General features: G+C 45.8%; 1 protein-coding gene across 2 annotated transcripts in view; it reads left to right on the forward strand.

Moving 5' to 3' along the window:
- The first annotated feature begins 2,380 nt into the window (after window positions 1-2,380).
- LOC138664012 (zinc finger protein 585A-like) overlaps window positions 2,381-17,043 on the forward strand; it is a 56,571-nt gene continuing 41,908 nt past the window's right edge. The window contains exons 1-5 of one of the 2 annotated variants that reach the window (XM_069750413.1): window positions 2,381-2,631; window positions 5,343-5,474; window positions 5,604-5,783; window positions 5,867-5,990; window positions 6,074-6,211. In XM_069750413.1, the coding sequence (XP_069606514.1) occupies window positions 2,485-2,631; window positions 5,343-5,474; window positions 5,604-5,783; window positions 5,867-5,990; window positions 6,074-6,211 (721 nt within the window). In that variant the 5' untranslated portion in view covers window positions 2,381-2,484. Of the gene's footprint in view, window positions 2,632-5,022; window positions 5,475-5,603; window positions 5,784-5,866; window positions 5,991-6,073; window positions 6,212-17,043 lie in introns of those variants that run through there. The other variant, XM_069750412.1, reaches the window with a different exon arrangement.

The following is a 17,043-nucleotide window of genomic DNA, read 5'->3' on the forward strand; positions in this document are numbered from 1 at the left end:
AGAACACCCTCTCCTTATCAGTCCCGGAGGTGGGCGTCTCAGCGAGTTGTCTCAAACTCTCTAGGCTTGCATCTGCGCGCAGAGCGGCCTGAAACTCCTGGCTCGGGGAAGCCAGAAGCGATGTCAGGGTCCCTTCCCCACGGGAACCCTCTGAGACCTGCTCTGGTACCACCTCTGGTTCAGTCACAATGATGACTGAGGAGGGTCCGGAAGGCAGACAGTTATCTGCGTTCCGGGCACTCTGACTGTGGGTGACAGCAGCTATGTAGGCTGTCTCCCCGGGGATTTCTGCAGACCCATCAGCCAACGATGCTATGGGCTCTACCTCCCCATCCACACCCAACACTCCAGGGGCAGTGCTACTTATGGGCCAGTTACCTTCCTCTGTGGCACTGGTCAATTTCATGGCATCACCTTTCTCACGGTTCCCATGCTTCTCCCCATTTCCTGTAGCACCGACACTTGCCCCTGCTAGGGGTTCCTCAGCCGTCTCACTCTGCAGAGCGACGTGGCTGAGCACGCCTGTACCTATGGACACATTAACCTTTGCAGAAAAATGGTTATCATGTTCAGTTGGCACAGGTACAACATTTTCACCATCAATCCTAGGGAAAAAATGGTTATCACATGCATCATTACAAGATAAAGCATGATCAGGTAACACATGCGATTTCCCATCATCATCATCATCAGGGTTAACGTTACCCTCATTAGCAGATTGGGGAGGGGTGTCAGGAACGTAGTATGCAGCCATCCTCCCCAAATCAGTCCCCAACAAAACATCAGTGGGCAAATTATCAGACAGCCCCACTTCCTTCACCCCGCTCCCGGCACCCCAATCAATATAAACCCGGGCCATTGGTAAGGGACAGCTGATGCCCTCAATCCCAGTGACAGTTAGGGTTTTCCCCGGAATGATTTCTTCAGTTCGGATAGGATGAGGGTTCGTTCAGCCCCGGTGTCCTTGAGGCCTGTAGCAACATGGCCTCCCACAGTGACGTGCCGTACGTTGTCACACACCCTCCCAGCCACCCCACCCACCAAAAGAACTGCTGTTAGGCCCTGGGGCCTTGGCTGGGGGGTTCTTCTGCTTGTCTGGACAGTAGGGGCTGATATGGCCAGTCCGCTTGCAGAAGAAACACTGGCGAGGTTCGGTGGAAGGTCTGGTGCTGTTGTCCACGGGGACAGGACCTCTGGTTTGTTGGCTGGCAGGGGTACTGGCGTTGGTTGCAGGCTTACCCCCTCTCCAGCTGGTGGTGACTGACTTTCACACTTCCGATCTACGGTTGGCCTCATAGGCATCGGCACTCTGTGCTGCTTTCGTCACATCTTTGGGTTCTCTGTCCATCACGAACTGTCGCTCCTCAGCTGGGCAAAGATGTAAGAACTTGTCTTTGATCATCAGGTCTCGCAGCTGTGCAAAGGTGGTCACTGACAGTCCTTGGGTCCACTGGTCAAAGTGGGTAACCAGTCCATGTGCCACATCACTGTAACTGTCGTGTGGGCCACGTTGGAGGTTCCGAAACTTTCTACAGTAAACCTCAAGTGTAAGCTGGTACTTTGTTACCAGGGCCTGCGTGATGGCCTCATAGTCATCATCTTGTTCTTGAGGGAGGGCAGCAAACGCCTCCAGAGCTTTGCCTCTCAGCCCTGGGGTCAGGTATCGTGCCCATTCTCCTGTAGGCAGCTGGTACTGCCTGCAGGCTTTCTCAAAGGCCCGCAGAAAAGTGTCCCCGTCCTTTTCCATAACAGGAAAGTGATCGGGCCGGGGCTTCGGTATCTGAGCGCTGCTAGGCTCATGGCTCCGGGCGGTAGAGGGCATCACCCCCTGCCGGAGCATTTCCCATTCATGTTCTCGCTGGGCTTGGCACTTGGCTCTCTCAACCTCCCACTTGGCTCGCTCCTGGTATTGCTGGATCAGCTGCAGACGTCCATCACGGTCCTCGGCAGGGAGTAGTTCCAAGACCGCCAGCAGGTGGGGGTCCAATAGGGCCGGCATTCAGTGGTTGGACCTCTGCTGCAGCACCATGTTCGCTTGTGCTGGCTTCTGCGGGCACTGGGCTCTGTGGCCTGGCTTGGTCTAGAGCGGCTTCCCACCAGATCTGCGACCAGTTGTTTTTGCCTGCAAAGTCAATATATGCTGTGACCTGTATAAGGCAATAAGGGTGTCTTTGGTCTGCTGCTTATAATAGGTTTCTTCCAGCACATCCATGGTTGCCAAATAAAAGATAGGACATAAAAACAATGAGAAAGGGAAGGGATAATTACCAGTACACACAATTGTCTCAGGACTAATAAACACTGATTTCGTTCTCCAAACTTATTTGCGCAGAGTCCTCGCAAGAACTTTGCAAGTTTTTAGTGAGAGGAATGATTGCTCAAACCAAATCACTAATGCTCTAAGATCCCACGGCTGTCACCAATATGTCACGATTCACACCGTCACCGTCATAAGTACATTATTTTATTTAGACATATTTTTTAATGCAGGTTATGTTTTTGGCAGATTACTGTTCCAGGAGATTACAACAACATTGGATATCTTCAGATTTCAAAGCAGAAGATAACAGCATAACACAACATACTTATGAAGAGCAAAGCAAAGATCTATCGTCTGAACATTTTAAAAAGGTCCTATCAAAAACTGTTAAGCAAACTAAAAATTACAAAAGGGTTGATGTCACGATTCACACCGTGACCGTCACCCCACAAGTCACGGATCGGGGTGACTTTAGGCCAACAGACGGCTATCACATGTGCAGGGGGGCTTATCTTAGTTATCCCTCCACTGTTACAATGTGATGAAAAAACCAAACACAAGTCTATGGACCTCTTAGTTTACAGCAGGGGCTTATTGTAGTTATCCCACTGCTCTTCAATATACCACGAACTGCAGGGATTTATGTATATCCCGCTTCTCAGTTCTGCTTGAACTTGCAGCTCTCTGGTGCCCCCCTTACCCTCAGGTCAGATTAGGTACTGCACCTAGGGTAATTAGTCACCAGAAAGGCTGCCTGCTATGTACTGGCTATTGGGCACGCTGCAGCGAGACGATATAACTACTCCCACGCAGGCAAGAACAATAATTATCAACGCCGAAGTCGCTACAACAACTCCCAATAGCACAGCACACGGTATGCTGCCACCAGCTTCGATTAAAGGGGTCCGAAGCTAACCCAAAACAGTAGCGTAATTCCCTTCAGAAGACTTAGGGTACGTTTTAGAGCAGGAAGAACGAAACTAGTAATTTATATATTTTACTCCGAAAGTTTAAGGCAGTGTTTATAAAAAGGCATATAAAGATGTTACAAAAGAGACAATTGAAATATGTACAAAGTAATTATAAAATAAAGGGATTAAATGAGAAAAGGTAAAACTCACATGTTCTCAGGTCATTTCAGGCAAAACCATGCTGATAGGCAGTGCTCCTAAATATTCCAATGCATAGTACAGCTCCTCAGGCAAAAAACTCAGACTCAGACAGACTCTGAAGGCTGGGTAAAGTGGAGTCACTTAAATAACCACAGCCCCGTGACATCACTAACAGGGCTGGTTTCCTCAGACCCTCCTATCTCTTCAGTTTTACTAAATTTCACACAAGTTTGTCTAATGCCTGTATCTCCGCTACAGAACATGTCGGAATCATAACACACCCAGGGTTCATCTTGTATTAACATTGGCTTTCTAATGAGACCAAATTTGGGCTTGATGGGATGCATAGTTCCAGCGAAATCCATACTTTGTCCCTGTTGGAACTAGAAGCCCGCGCTTATCGTGGCTAATAGATCGGTCGATGGAGATTCACAATATATCCTTATTATTTTTCTAGCCCAAATCGGTGGCCCAATATCTTACTATAACAGAACAAAGAACCGCATGTCTTTGAGAAGGATAATCAGGCCAGTTTCAGCTGGAGGGAGATTTGTGCTGCCACAAGCGCAATAAACCTTCCTGGGCTTGGGGGCAGGGCAGAGCATTGAGAAGAATAGCTAAACACACACTCACACATAGAAACAAAGAGAGAGAGGGGGGGTTTAGCCCGAAGCATAGATCTAACAGGCAAGCTACAAAATCATATCACATTTCATACAATATCGTGACATACATTATCGTCACACTTATATTATACATTTTCCTCACAGATGATATAGCATAACTAGTTCACCCTGTTAAGAAACCTTAGTCCTTCTCAGAATGCAGGAAAATTTAACTAGAAATCAGTTCTTGTTACACTTCAGAGAACTCACACAGTGAAAAGCCATAATCATGCACAGAATGTGAGAAATTTTGTCTTCCCAAATCATATCTTATAAACCTTTCATCAATAAGACTACTTGTCACTGTTTCAACATTGACTGGCCAAGGGACGATGTGCGTGACAGCTCAACCACCCTATGGGATCTGGAGTGTGCTGGACTGTCGGTTTTGTGAGTGTCAGTCAAGTGATCCATCTTGATCCTGGGGTGTGGTGAGTTGTTAGCATTTTGATTGACATCCCCGTTACTCAATCTCGTCTAGTGTGCAGGTGTTTCCCCAGGTGGCTCCCATTCTTAATAATTTGCAAGGTATTTAGCTAGCTAGCTGTTAGTAGTCTGTGTCAGTTGCAGCTTTGCTTAAGTTAGGTGTATTTGCTCAGCCTTATGTCTCCTTCCTGTGACCTTGTATCGTATTGCACATCAGATAATTTATACAGGGTTCAAGTTAGTTTAAATTTCAGAATATAGGAAATCTAATAACATTAATTCAAATAATGCATAACAGAGAATTTAAACAAGTCATTTTCATGTTCAGTATATGGGAAACATTATAGCACTAAACTATATTTTGTTATATATCAGAGATCTCACTCAGAGTGGAGAAGCCAATTTCATGTTCAGTATGTGGAAAGTCCTTTCCAACTAAATAAACTGGATACACATCAGAGAATTCACATAGGGGAGAAGCCATAATAATGCTGAGGATGTGGGAAATGCTTTGACTGTTTAGGTAGCCTGAAAAGTCTGATACTACAGTATGTTGTTCAATTTGCTGTTGGTTACCTCTGACTTCAATCTGCTTTCCCTTAGCCATATAGGTTGAAGTTATTTGGACATTAAAAGGCTGTGGTTATATTATTGAAGTCAAAACATGTTCAGTTGACTCCTAGGGAACTCACAATGTTCTACCGATGTTTTCCAGGCAATTTGAGACTTCTTATATTGAGGGAATTTATTCATTGCAAATCCAGATTTTGGAGAAAATTCTACAATTGTTTAATTGGTAGTAAACATCTGCATGTTATATCTCCCCAAATGTTTCCCCTTATCACCAGTAATTCTTTATTAGTTTACATTGGCATTCAGGTCCTTACAATATCAGATCCTCTCAGTGGAGATCTATATAAGAGAACTTTCCTGATGGATAAGGACAGAGACAAGATGACGAAGAGGATATTACACCTCACCCTAGAGATCCTCTCTCGGCTTACTGGAGAGGTGAGAGATTCTGATGATGTCACATTACATAATTCTTATCTATGGGAATAGCAGATGGACAGAACTGGAGAGGTGAGGACTCTGGAAATGTCTGTAGTGAGATTTATTAATGTGTCTCTCCATAACCAGGATTACACTGTACTGAAGACTACCTCCATTGAGCGCTGTCAGGACCCTATGTCTGAGGGATGGGGAAGACCCCTGAGCCAAATCACAGGGCCTCCACCTCACCCCCTGATACATGAGGATATCAATGACAAGAAAATCTTAGAACTCACCTACAAGATGATTGAACTGCTGACTGGAGAGGTGACACTGCTGGGATTGCTGGGACATTATACAGTAACGCTATGAATGAATCGGTTGGATGATCGTATCATTGTATGTGTCAGGTTCCTGTAAGGTGTCAGGATGTCACCGTCTATTTCTCCATGGAAGAATGGGAATATTTAGAAAAACATAAAGATCTATACAAGGATGTCATCATGGAGGTTCCCCAGCGGCTCACATCACCAGGTAATAGACAGGACTAAATACACTCAGTCTGTAATTATCTGTATATAAAGAATGAATTCAGTCCCTGTATGTGTTTTCTCAAGTTCTATCAAGTAAGAGGACAACACCAGAGAGATGTCCCGGTCCTCTTATTCTACTGGACTGTAAGCAAGAAAATACCAACGTTCATTTGAAAAGTAATGTGCAGTGTAAAGAAGAGATTCCTGCAGTTGACCAGTCAGGTGAGTAGTAACCATTAAATGTAGAGAAGTCGCAGATTCTACTTCCAAATAGAATCTATTGTGTCTCATAAGACAGCTGGCTTTCATACATCCTAATTCTGAAATTGGGGAGTGATTTAATCAATTATAGTTCTGCTAAAGCCATTTCATCAGGTGAATGAACAGGAGCAACCTTAAAAATAAGAAAAAGGACAATGTATATCCAAGCATGCTGCCTTTCTATTGGGATAAACAATGTGTAGACTTCAGGAAAATATAATTTATTTTTAGTTCACCATTGATTCCATGGTTCTGTATATGTGAAAAGGATTTATATACAACATACAAATATAAATTACAATGAACAAATGGACAATGATGGACTGGTACAAAAATTAGAGTGCCCTGCCCTTGCAGGCTTAAAGTTTACAGGATAATGGGGAAGGAAACCGTAGGTTAGCAGTTTGCAGCAGCTCTGTTGGTGGTGAGTTGACATTGGGGCCATTGCAGTCTGTAGCTTTCTTGAAGAAATGGGCTTTCAAGTTCCATCTGGACAGGATGTGTTGGGGTGCAGAATTCCAGAAGATGGGGGATACATGAGAGAAATCTTGGAGGCAAATAAGTGAGGAACTTACAAGTGGGGAGGAGAGAAAGAGGTCATGGGAGTATCAGAGATTATATGTGGGAAGATACCAAAAGACTAGTTCAGAGCTACATGGAGGAGACAGATTATGGATGGCCTTGTATGCCAAAGTTAGTAGTTTACAATGGAATCGTTGGGGAATTGGAAGCCAATGAAGGGAATTTTAGAGCCGGGAAATGGAGGAGTAGCGAGTAGAGCGGTGGACTAATCGGGCAGCAGAGTTAAGGATGGACTGGAGAGGTGTGAGAGTGCTAGCGGAGAGGTTACAGAGGAGGATGTTGCAGCAGTACATGAAGAAGATGCTGAGGGCATGCACTAACCTTTTATTGGATTCAGGGTTGAGAAAAGGACGGATTATGGAGATATTTTTGAGTTTGAGGTGGTAAGAACTTGGATGTGCGGTTTGGAAAACGGGCAATGTCAAGGGTTACTCTGAGGCAGCAGACTTACGGTACAGGTGAGAGCGTGATTTCAATTATTGTGATAGAGAGATCGGGTATGGGACTTGAGTGGGATGGGGAAAAGTGATGAGTTCGATTTTGTACACATTGAGCCTTAGGAAGCATGATAAGCAGAAGGATGATATGGCTTGTAAGGTGCGCAGGGTGGTAGTCATGGGCAAGGGTCTGCTGCGTTCCCACATCTTGGCACCCCATCTACTATATAATTGTCTAAGGGTTACTTCCGTCTGTCCTTCTGTCTGTCTTTCTGTCACGGTTATTTATTCGCTGATTGGTCTCGGCAGCTGCCTGTCATGGCTGCCGCGACCAATCAGCGACGGGCACAGTCCGGAAGAAAATGGCCGCTCCTTACGCCCGGCAGTCAGTGCCTGTCGCCCGCTATACTCCTCTCCAGTCACCGCTAACACAGGGTTAATGCCTGGGCAATATACTACGTGACTGGGCAATATACTACGTGGCTGGGCAATATGCTCTGTGCTGTATACTACATCACTGTGCAATATACTACGTGGCACTGTACTGTATACTACGTCACTGGGCAATATACTACGTAACTTGACAATATACTACGTGACTGGCCAATATACTACGTGACTGGCCAATATACTACGTGACTGGCCAATATACTACGTGACTGGGCAATATACTACGTGACTGGGCAATATACTACGTGACTGGGCAATATGCTCTGTGCTGTATACTACATCGCTGTGCAATATACTACGTGGCTGTGCTGTATACTACGTCACTGGGCAATATACTACGTGACTGGCCAATATACTACGTGACTGGGCAATATACTACGTGACTCTGTGCTGTATACTACATCACTGGGCAATATACTACGTAATTGGGCAATATACTACGTGACTAGCCAATATACTACGTGACTGGGCAATATACTACATGGCTGGGCAATATGCTCTGTTCTGTATACTACATTGCTGTGCAATCTACTACGTGGCTCTGTGCTGTATACTACGTCACTGGGCAATATACTACGTAACTTGGCAATATACTACATGACTGGCCATTATACTGCATGACTGGCCAGTATACTACGTTACTGGGCAATATACTACGTGACTGGGCAATATACTACGTGACTGGGCAATATGCTCTGTGCTGTATACTACATCGCTGTGCAATATACTACGTGGCTCTGTGCTGTATACTATGTCACTGGGCAATATACTATGTGGGCTGTGCAATATACTACGTGACTCTGTGCAATATACTATGTGGCTGGGCAATATACTACGCAACTGGGCAATATACTACGAGGCTGCACAATATACTACGTCATTGCGCAATATACTACGTAACTGGACAATATACTATGTGGCTGCGCAATATACTATGTCACTGGGCAATATACTACGTCGCTGGGCAATATACTACGTGGCTGGGCAATATGCTACGTGGCTGGGCAATATACTACGTGGTTGGCCAATATACTACGTGACTGGGCAATATACTACGTGACTGGGCAATATACTACGTGGCTGGGCAATATACTACGTGGACATGCATATTCTAGAATACCCGATGCGTTAGAATCGGGCCACCATCTAGTAAGTAAATAATGTACCATTTCCCTTGAGGTGTGTGTGGACGATACAACTGTCACGGTTTTGCTTGAAGCCTTCGCTGACTCCTCGATTCCAGATCCAGCAAAAGTCACACATTGAACAGGAGACACTTGATCCTTTTCAAGCAAATTAACTTTACTAAACAGTCCAATCTCCATCTTAGTCACAGCACAGTGCGATGTTACATTCACGTCTTTTTAGCCTGAGTTATCCCTATCTGGCTTATTGCCCCTGGAATACTCTATTCGACTCCGCAGCTTTCATTTGTTCCGACCCACTTTCCTTATACAGTTTCCCGTACGGTTTCCCCTTCTGGGAAGAGAATAAGGCAAGCTCCACCGTGCCTATTTCTGGCCATAGGCCCCGAACGTTCTGGGAAGGTTCGTTAAAGTAAGTGGCGGCCATCCGCATGCTGCTCCAAAAGATCGTACTTTCTTGTGCTTCTCAGCCCTCTGGCCTTGGACTTCACTAATCACTTGTTCTATCTAATTTTCTCATTTTTATTTCTATCTGACTAAAACCAGGAAGTACTTAATCTTTTAACCACCCCTACCCCTCCCATAATGAGGCTGTTCCTGAATACGTTAACTGTTCTTATACTATACTTACCCATTTCCTGATTCTTGATTGTGCCCTCCACTGCACTTCTCCCACACCTATCTTCAATCTAACGCAATACCTATATCCTATGTCTTATCCTTTCCCTATATCTAATACATCAGTACATTATACACAATAATAGTATTTAAAAAAAATGATTCATATTACAGCATTCACATTAGTGCCCATAATATTATCTGCACTTGAAATACATTTGTAATACACAAAAGCGCACCCATTTTATTAGAGAAGAGAAAGAGCATGATTGTCCCAGACACTCTCTTACAGGCTGATAGACACTCTGGGATTCTAGACAGCAGAGAAGTAACATCTGCACCAGAGAAGTAGATCTGAGTGTCATCAGCATATTGATGATACTGTCCCAGGCCAAAGGTATAAATGGAGAAGAGTAGGGGTCCCTCAACATGGTATTGACGGACACTGACAGAGAGATTGTGGGATGAGGAGGTCATATTGGACTGGGAGACACTAAATATGCAGTTAGTGTGGTGTTATGAACTGGTGGTTTAGGAGCAACATGGGACGAGCTCTGAAGGAGGTGGTACCGGTACTGACCGCAGTCCCCAAGCTCAACACAACACTAGAAGTAGCCGTGGGATGCTCCTGTCACTCCCTAGGCACCTCGTCACAGCCTGAGGACTAACTACCCCTAAAGATAGAAACAGGAAAACTATCTTGCCTCAGAGAAAATCCCCAAAGGATAGATAGCCCCCCCACAAGTAATGACTGTGAGTGGAGAGGGAAAAGACATACACAGAATGAAACCAGGATGTAGCACAGGAGGCCAGTCTAGCTAGATAGATAGGACAGGATAGAATACTGTACGGTCAGTATTAAAAACTACAAAAATCCACACAGAGTTTACAAAAATCTCCACACCTGACTAAAGGTGTGGAGGGTAAATCTGCTTCCCAGAGCTTCCATCTTAACTGAATTAATCCATACTGACAAGCTGGACAAAACATAGAAAGCACAGAACGAATAAGTCCACAACCTGTGGACAGAAAAGAGCAAGCAAGGACTTAACTTTGCTGAACTGGTCAGGATATCAGGGAAATCCAAGAGAGATGTGAATCCAACCAGGAACCATAGACAAGTGGCACTGGCTGAAGGGAAGAGCCAGGCATAAATAGCCGAGCAGAAAGACAATCAGTGGAAGCAGCTGCAGACTGCTAAATCCAAGGAGCAGCCATACCACCGGAGGGAGCCCAAGAGCAGAACTCACAAGTGCCACTTACAACCACCGGAGGGAGCCCAAGAGCGGAATTCACAACAGTACCCCCCCTTGAGGAGGGGTCACCGAACCCTCACCAGAGCCCCCAGGCCGATCAGGACGAGCCAAGTGAAAAGCACGAACCAAATCGGCGGCATGGACATCGGAGGCAACAACCCAAGAATTATCCTCCTGGCCATAACCCTTCCACTTGACAAAATACTGAAGTCTCCGCCTCGAAAAACGAGAATCCAAAATTTTCTCAACCTCATATTCCAACTCTCCCTCAACCAACACCGGGGCAGGAGGATCAACCGAGGGAACAACGGGCACCACATATCTCCGCAACAAAGATCTATGGAAAACATTATGAATGGCAAAAGAGGCTGGAAGAGCCAAACGAAAAGACACCGGATTGATAATTTCAGAAATCTTATAAGGACCAATAAACCGAGGCTTAAACTTAGGGGAAGAAACCTTCATAGGAGCATGACGAGAAGACAACCAAACCAAATCCCCCACACGAAGCCGGGGACCAACACACCGACGGCGGTTAGCAAAACGTTGAGCCTTTTCCTGAGACAACGTCAAATTGTCCACCACATGAGTCCAAATCTGCTGCAGCCTGTCCACCACAGAATCCACACCAGGACAATCAGAAGGCTCAACCTGCCCCGAAGAAAAACGAGGATGAAAACCAAAATTACAAAAGAAAGGTGAAACCAAAGTAGCCGAACTAGCCCGATTATTATGGGCAAACTCGGTCAACGGCAAGAAAGACACCCAATCATCCTGATCAGCAGACACAAAGCATCTCAAATAGGTCTCCAAGGTCTGATTAGTTCGCTCAGTTTGGCCATTAGTCTGAGGATGAAACGCCGAAGAAAAAGACAAATCAATGCCCATCCTAGCACAAAAGGCCCGCCAAAACCTAGAGACAAACTGAGAACCTCTGTCAGACACAATATTCTCCGGAATGCCATGCAAATGAACCACATGCTGAAAAAAACAATGGAACCAAATCTGAGGAGGAAGGCAACTTAGGCAAAGGTACCAGATGGACCATTTTAGAGAACCGGTCACAAACAACCCAGATAACAGACATCTTCTGGGAAACAGGAAGATCCGAAATAAAATCCATGGAAATATGCGTCCAGGGCCTCTCAGGGACCGGCAAAGGCAAAAGCAACCCACTAGCGCGGGAACAGCAAGGCTTGGCCCGGGCGCAAGTCCCACAGGACTGCACAAAAGCACGCACATCGCGCGACAAGGAAGGCCACCAAAAGGACCTAGCAACCAAATCTCTGGTACCAAAAATCCCAGGATGACCAGCCAACACTGAACAATGAACCTCAGAAATTACCTTACTTGTCCATCTATCAGGAACAAACAGCTTCCCCACTGGACAGCGGTCAGGCTTATCAGCCTGAAATTCCCGAAGCACCCGCCGCAAATCAGGGGAGATGGCAGAAAGAATCACCCCTTCCTTAAGAATGCCAAACGGCTCAAGGACTCCAGGAGAATCAGGCAAAAAACTCCTAGAGAGGGCATCAGCCTTAACATTCTTAGATCCCGGAAGATACGAGACCACAAAATCAAAACGGGAGAAAAACAGGGACCATCGAGCCTGTCTAGGATTCAGCCGCTTGGCCGACTCGAGGTAAATCAGATTCTTATGATCAGTCAAGACCACAACGCGGTGCTTAGCTCCCTCAAGCCAATGTCGCCACTCCTCAAACGCCCACTTCATAGCCAACAACTCCCGATTACCAACATCATAATTGCGTTCCGCAGGCGAAAACTTTCTGGAAAAAAAAGCACACGGTTTCATCAAAGAACCATCAGAATCCCTCTGAGACAAAACGGCCCCTGCCCCAATCTCAGAAGCGTCAACCTCAACCTGAAAAGGAAGAGAAACATCCGGCTGACGCAACACAGGGGCAGAAGTAAATCGGCGTTTAAGCTCCCGAAAGGCCTCAAGAGCCGCAGAGGACCAATTCGTCACATCAGCGCCTTTCTTCGTCAAATCAGTAAGGGGCTTAACCACACTGGAAAAGTTGGCAATGAAACGGCGATAGAAATTAGCAAAGCCCAAAAATTTTTAAAGGCTCTTCACAGATGTGGGTTGAATCCAGTCATGAATAGCTTGGACCTTAACAGGATACATTTCCATAGACGAGGGAGAAAAAATAAAACCCAAAAAAGAGACCTTCTGAACTCCGAATAGGCACTTAGACCCCTTCACAAATAAAGCATTATCACGAAGGATCTGGAACACCATCCTGACCTGCTTCACATGAGACTCCCAATCATCGGAAAAAATCAAAATATCATCCAAATATACAACCATGAATTTATCAAGATAATTGCGGAAAATATCATGCATGAAAGATTGGAACACAGATGGAGCATTAGAGAGCCCGAATGGCATCACGAGGTATTTAAAATGGCCTTCGGGTGTATTAAATGCAGTTTTCCATTAGTCACCCTGTTTAATACGAACAAGATTATATGCCCCTCGGAGGTCAATCTTAGTAAACCAACTAGCCCCCTTAATCTGAGCAAACAAATCAGAAAGCAAAGGCAAGGGGTATTGGAATTTGACCGTGATCTTATTAAGAAGACGATAATCTATACAGGGTCTCAAGGAGCCATCCTTCTTAGCAACAAAAAAGAAACCCGCTCCCAATGGTGACGAAGACGGCCGAATATGCCCCTTCTCCAAAGATTCCTTAACATAGCTCCGCATGGCGGCATGCTCTGGCACAGACAGATTGAAAAGTCGGCCCTTAGGGAACTTACAACCTGGAATCAAGTTAATAGCACAATCACAGTCCCTATGTGGAGGAAGGGAACTGGACTTGGGCTCATCAAATACATCCTGGAAATCCGAACAAAAGCTCAGGGACCTCAGAAGAGGGGGAAGAGGAAATTGACATCAAAGGAACGCCACTATGTACCCCTTAACAACCCCAACTAGTCACAGACATAGTTTTCCAATCCAGCACTGGATTATGTTCCTGTAACCATGGAAAAAATAGTACAACAACATCATGCAGGTTATGCAACACCAGAAAACGGCAATCTTCCTGATGTGCTGGAGCCATGTACATGGTCATCTGCGTCCAGTACTGAGGTTTATCCTTGGCCAATGGTGTAGCATCAATGCCCCTCAAAGGAATAGGGCTCTGCAAAGGCTGCAAGGAAAAACCACAGCGCCTGGCGAATTCTAAGTCCATTAAGTTCAGGGCAGCGCCTGAATCCACAAATGCCATGCCAGAAAAGGACGACAATGAGCAAATCAGGGTCACAGATAAGAGAAATTTAGGCTGTATAGTACTGATGGTAACAGACCTAGCGACCCTCCTAGTACACTTAGGGCAATCAGAGATAACATGAGCAGAATCACCACAGTAAAAACACAGCCTATTCTGACGTCTGAATTCCTGCCGTTCTGTTCTAGTCAAAATCCTATCACATTGCATAGGCTCAGGACTCTGCTCAGAGGACACTGCCATATGGTGCACAGCTTTGCGCTCGTGCAGACGCCGATCAATCTGAATGGCTAGAGACATAGATTCGCTCAAACCAGTAGGCGTAGGGAAGCCCACCATAACATCTGTAAGGGCTTCAGAAAGTCCTTTTCTGAAAATAGCAGCCAGAGCATCCTCATTCCATTTAGTGAGCACAGACCATTTCCTAAATTTCTGGCAGTATAATTCTGCTGCTTCCTGACCTTGACACAGGGCCAACAGGGTTTTCTCTGCATGATCCACAGAATTAGGTTCGTCATACAACAATCCGAGCGCTTGAAAAAATGCGTCTACATTCAGCAATGCTGGATCCCCTGATTCAAGGGAAAATGCCCAGTCCTGAGGGTCACCACGCAGCAAGGATATGATGATTTTAACTTGCTGAATGGGTGTTGTGAATTCTGTTGTCGAACTCCCTCCTGTGGTCGTGAATGGTACTTCGGCGAGTTCTGTCTATGGGCTCCCTCTGGTGGCTATGAGTGAAGCTGCTGCTTCTGAGGTTCCTTACACAGGTGACGTGGTTTATCCTTTGGTTGGCTTCTCTACTTAACTCCACTCAGATCGTTACTCCATGCCAGCTGTCAATGTTTTAGCATTGGTTCAGTTCGCTCCTGGATCTGCCTGGTGACCTGTCTTCTACTGCAGAAGCTAAGTTCCTTATTGTTATTTTTGCTCATTGTTTCTTTGTCCAGCTGGTTATTCTGATTTTGTCTTGCTAGCTGGAAGCTCTGGGATGCGGAGTGGCACCCCCGCACCGTGAGTCGGTGCGGAGGACCCTTTTGCACACTCTGCGTGGTCTTTTGTAGGTTTTTGTGCTGACCGCAAAGATTCCTGATTGGCTGTTGAAAGTGATGTTTCACTTTCAGTCAGAGCGATAGTAATATTTCACCAATGAAAATTGTTGAAATATTACAATCCAGCCATGGCCGATGCTGCAATATCATCGGCCATGGCTGGAGACCGCGATCTGCCCCCGCCACCGATCTCCCTCCTTCCGTCCTCTGTCCTCCTCCCCTCCGTCCTCTGTTCCCCTCTGTCCTCCTGTCCGCTCCCCCCATGCTCCGATCCCACCCTCCCGTGCTCCGATCCCACCCCCTCATACTTATCGACCTCCGGTGTCCCTCCTGGTGTCCGTCCGTCTTCTGCATGGGCGCCGCCATCTTCCAAAATGGCGGGTGCATGCGCAGTGCGCCCCCCTGAATCTGCCGGCCGGCAGATTGGTTCATTCATTTTGATCACTGTGATAGATCATATCACAGTGATCAAAATAAAACAAAATAAAAAAAAAAAGTAAATAAACCCCCCTTTATCACCCCCATAGGTAAGGAACATAATAAAATAAAGAAAATATTTTTATTTTTATTTTTCTACTACGGTTAGGGTAGGGTTAGAACTTGGGTTAGGGTTGCGGTTAGGGTTGCAATTGGGGTTAGGGTTACGGTTAGAATTAGGCTATGTGCACATGGTGCGGATTTGGCTGCGGATCCGCAGCGGATTGGCCGCTGCGGATTCGTAGCAGTTTTCCATCACGTTTACAGTACCATGTAAACCTATGGAAAACCAAATCGCTGTGCCCATGGTGCGGAAAATACCGCTCGGTATTTTCCGCAGCATGTCATTTCTTTGTGCGGATTCCGCAGCGTTTTACACCTGTTCCTGTATAGGAATCCGCTGGTGAAATCCGCACAAAAAACACTAGAAATCCGCAGTAAATCCGCAGGTAAAACGCAATGCGTTTTACCTGCGGATTTTTCAAAAACAGTGCGGAAAACTCAGCACACAAATCCGCAAAGTGGGCACATAGCCTTAGGGTTGGATTTAGAGTTAGGGTTGGAATTAGGGTTAAGATTGGGGGTATGTTGCGGTTAGGGTTAGGCTTGTGGTTAGGGTTATGGGTGGGTTTAGGGGTGTGTTGGCGTTAGGGTTGTGGTTATGGTTGGGATTAGGGTTAGCGTGTGTTGGGGTTAGGGTTGTGGTTAGAGGTGTGTTGGGGATAGGGTTGGAGTTAGAATTGAAGGGTTTCCACTGTTTAGGCCCATCAGGGGGTCTCCAAACGCGACATGGCGCCACTATTCATTCCAGCCAATCTTGCGTTCAAAAAGTCAACTGGTGCTCCCTCCCTTCCGAACCCCGACGTGTGCCCAAACAGTGGTTTACCCCCACATATGGGGTACCAGCATCCTCAGGACAAACTGGACAACAACTTTTGGGGTCTAATTTCTCCTGTTACTCTTGTGAAGAGAAATAATTGCGGGCTAAAAAATCATTTTTGAGGAAAGAAAAATTATTTTTTATTTTTACGGCTCTACATTATAAAGTTCTGTGAAGCACTTGGGGGTTCAAAGTGCTCACCACACATCTAGATAAGTTCCTTGGGGGGTCTAGTTTCCAAAATGGGGTCACTTGTGGGGGAGCTCCAATGTTTAGGCACACAGGGGCTCTCCAAACGCGACATGGTGTCCGCTAACGATTGGAGCAAATTTTTCATTCAAAAAGTAAAATGGCGCTCCTTCCCTTCCGAGCCCTATCGTGCTCCCAAACAGTGGTTTACCCCCACATATGAGGTATCGGTGTACTCAGGAGAAATTGCCCAACAAATTTTAGGATCCATTTTATCCTGTTGCCCATGTGAAAATGAAAAAATTGAGGCTAAAAACTTTTTTGTGAAAAAAAAGTACTTTTTCGTTTTTACGGATCAATTTGTGAAGCACCTGGGGGTTTAAAGTGCTCACTATGCATCTGGATAAGTTCCCTAGGGGTCTAGTTTCCAAAATGGGGTCACTTGTCGGG

This window comes from Ranitomeya imitator, chromosome 2 (assembly GCF_032444005.1).
Source record: "Ranitomeya imitator isolate aRanImi1 chromosome 2, aRanImi1.pri, whole genome shotgun sequence".
In the NCBI taxonomy this organism is placed as follows: Eukaryota; Metazoa; Chordata; class Amphibia; order Anura; family Dendrobatidae; genus Ranitomeya; species Ranitomeya imitator.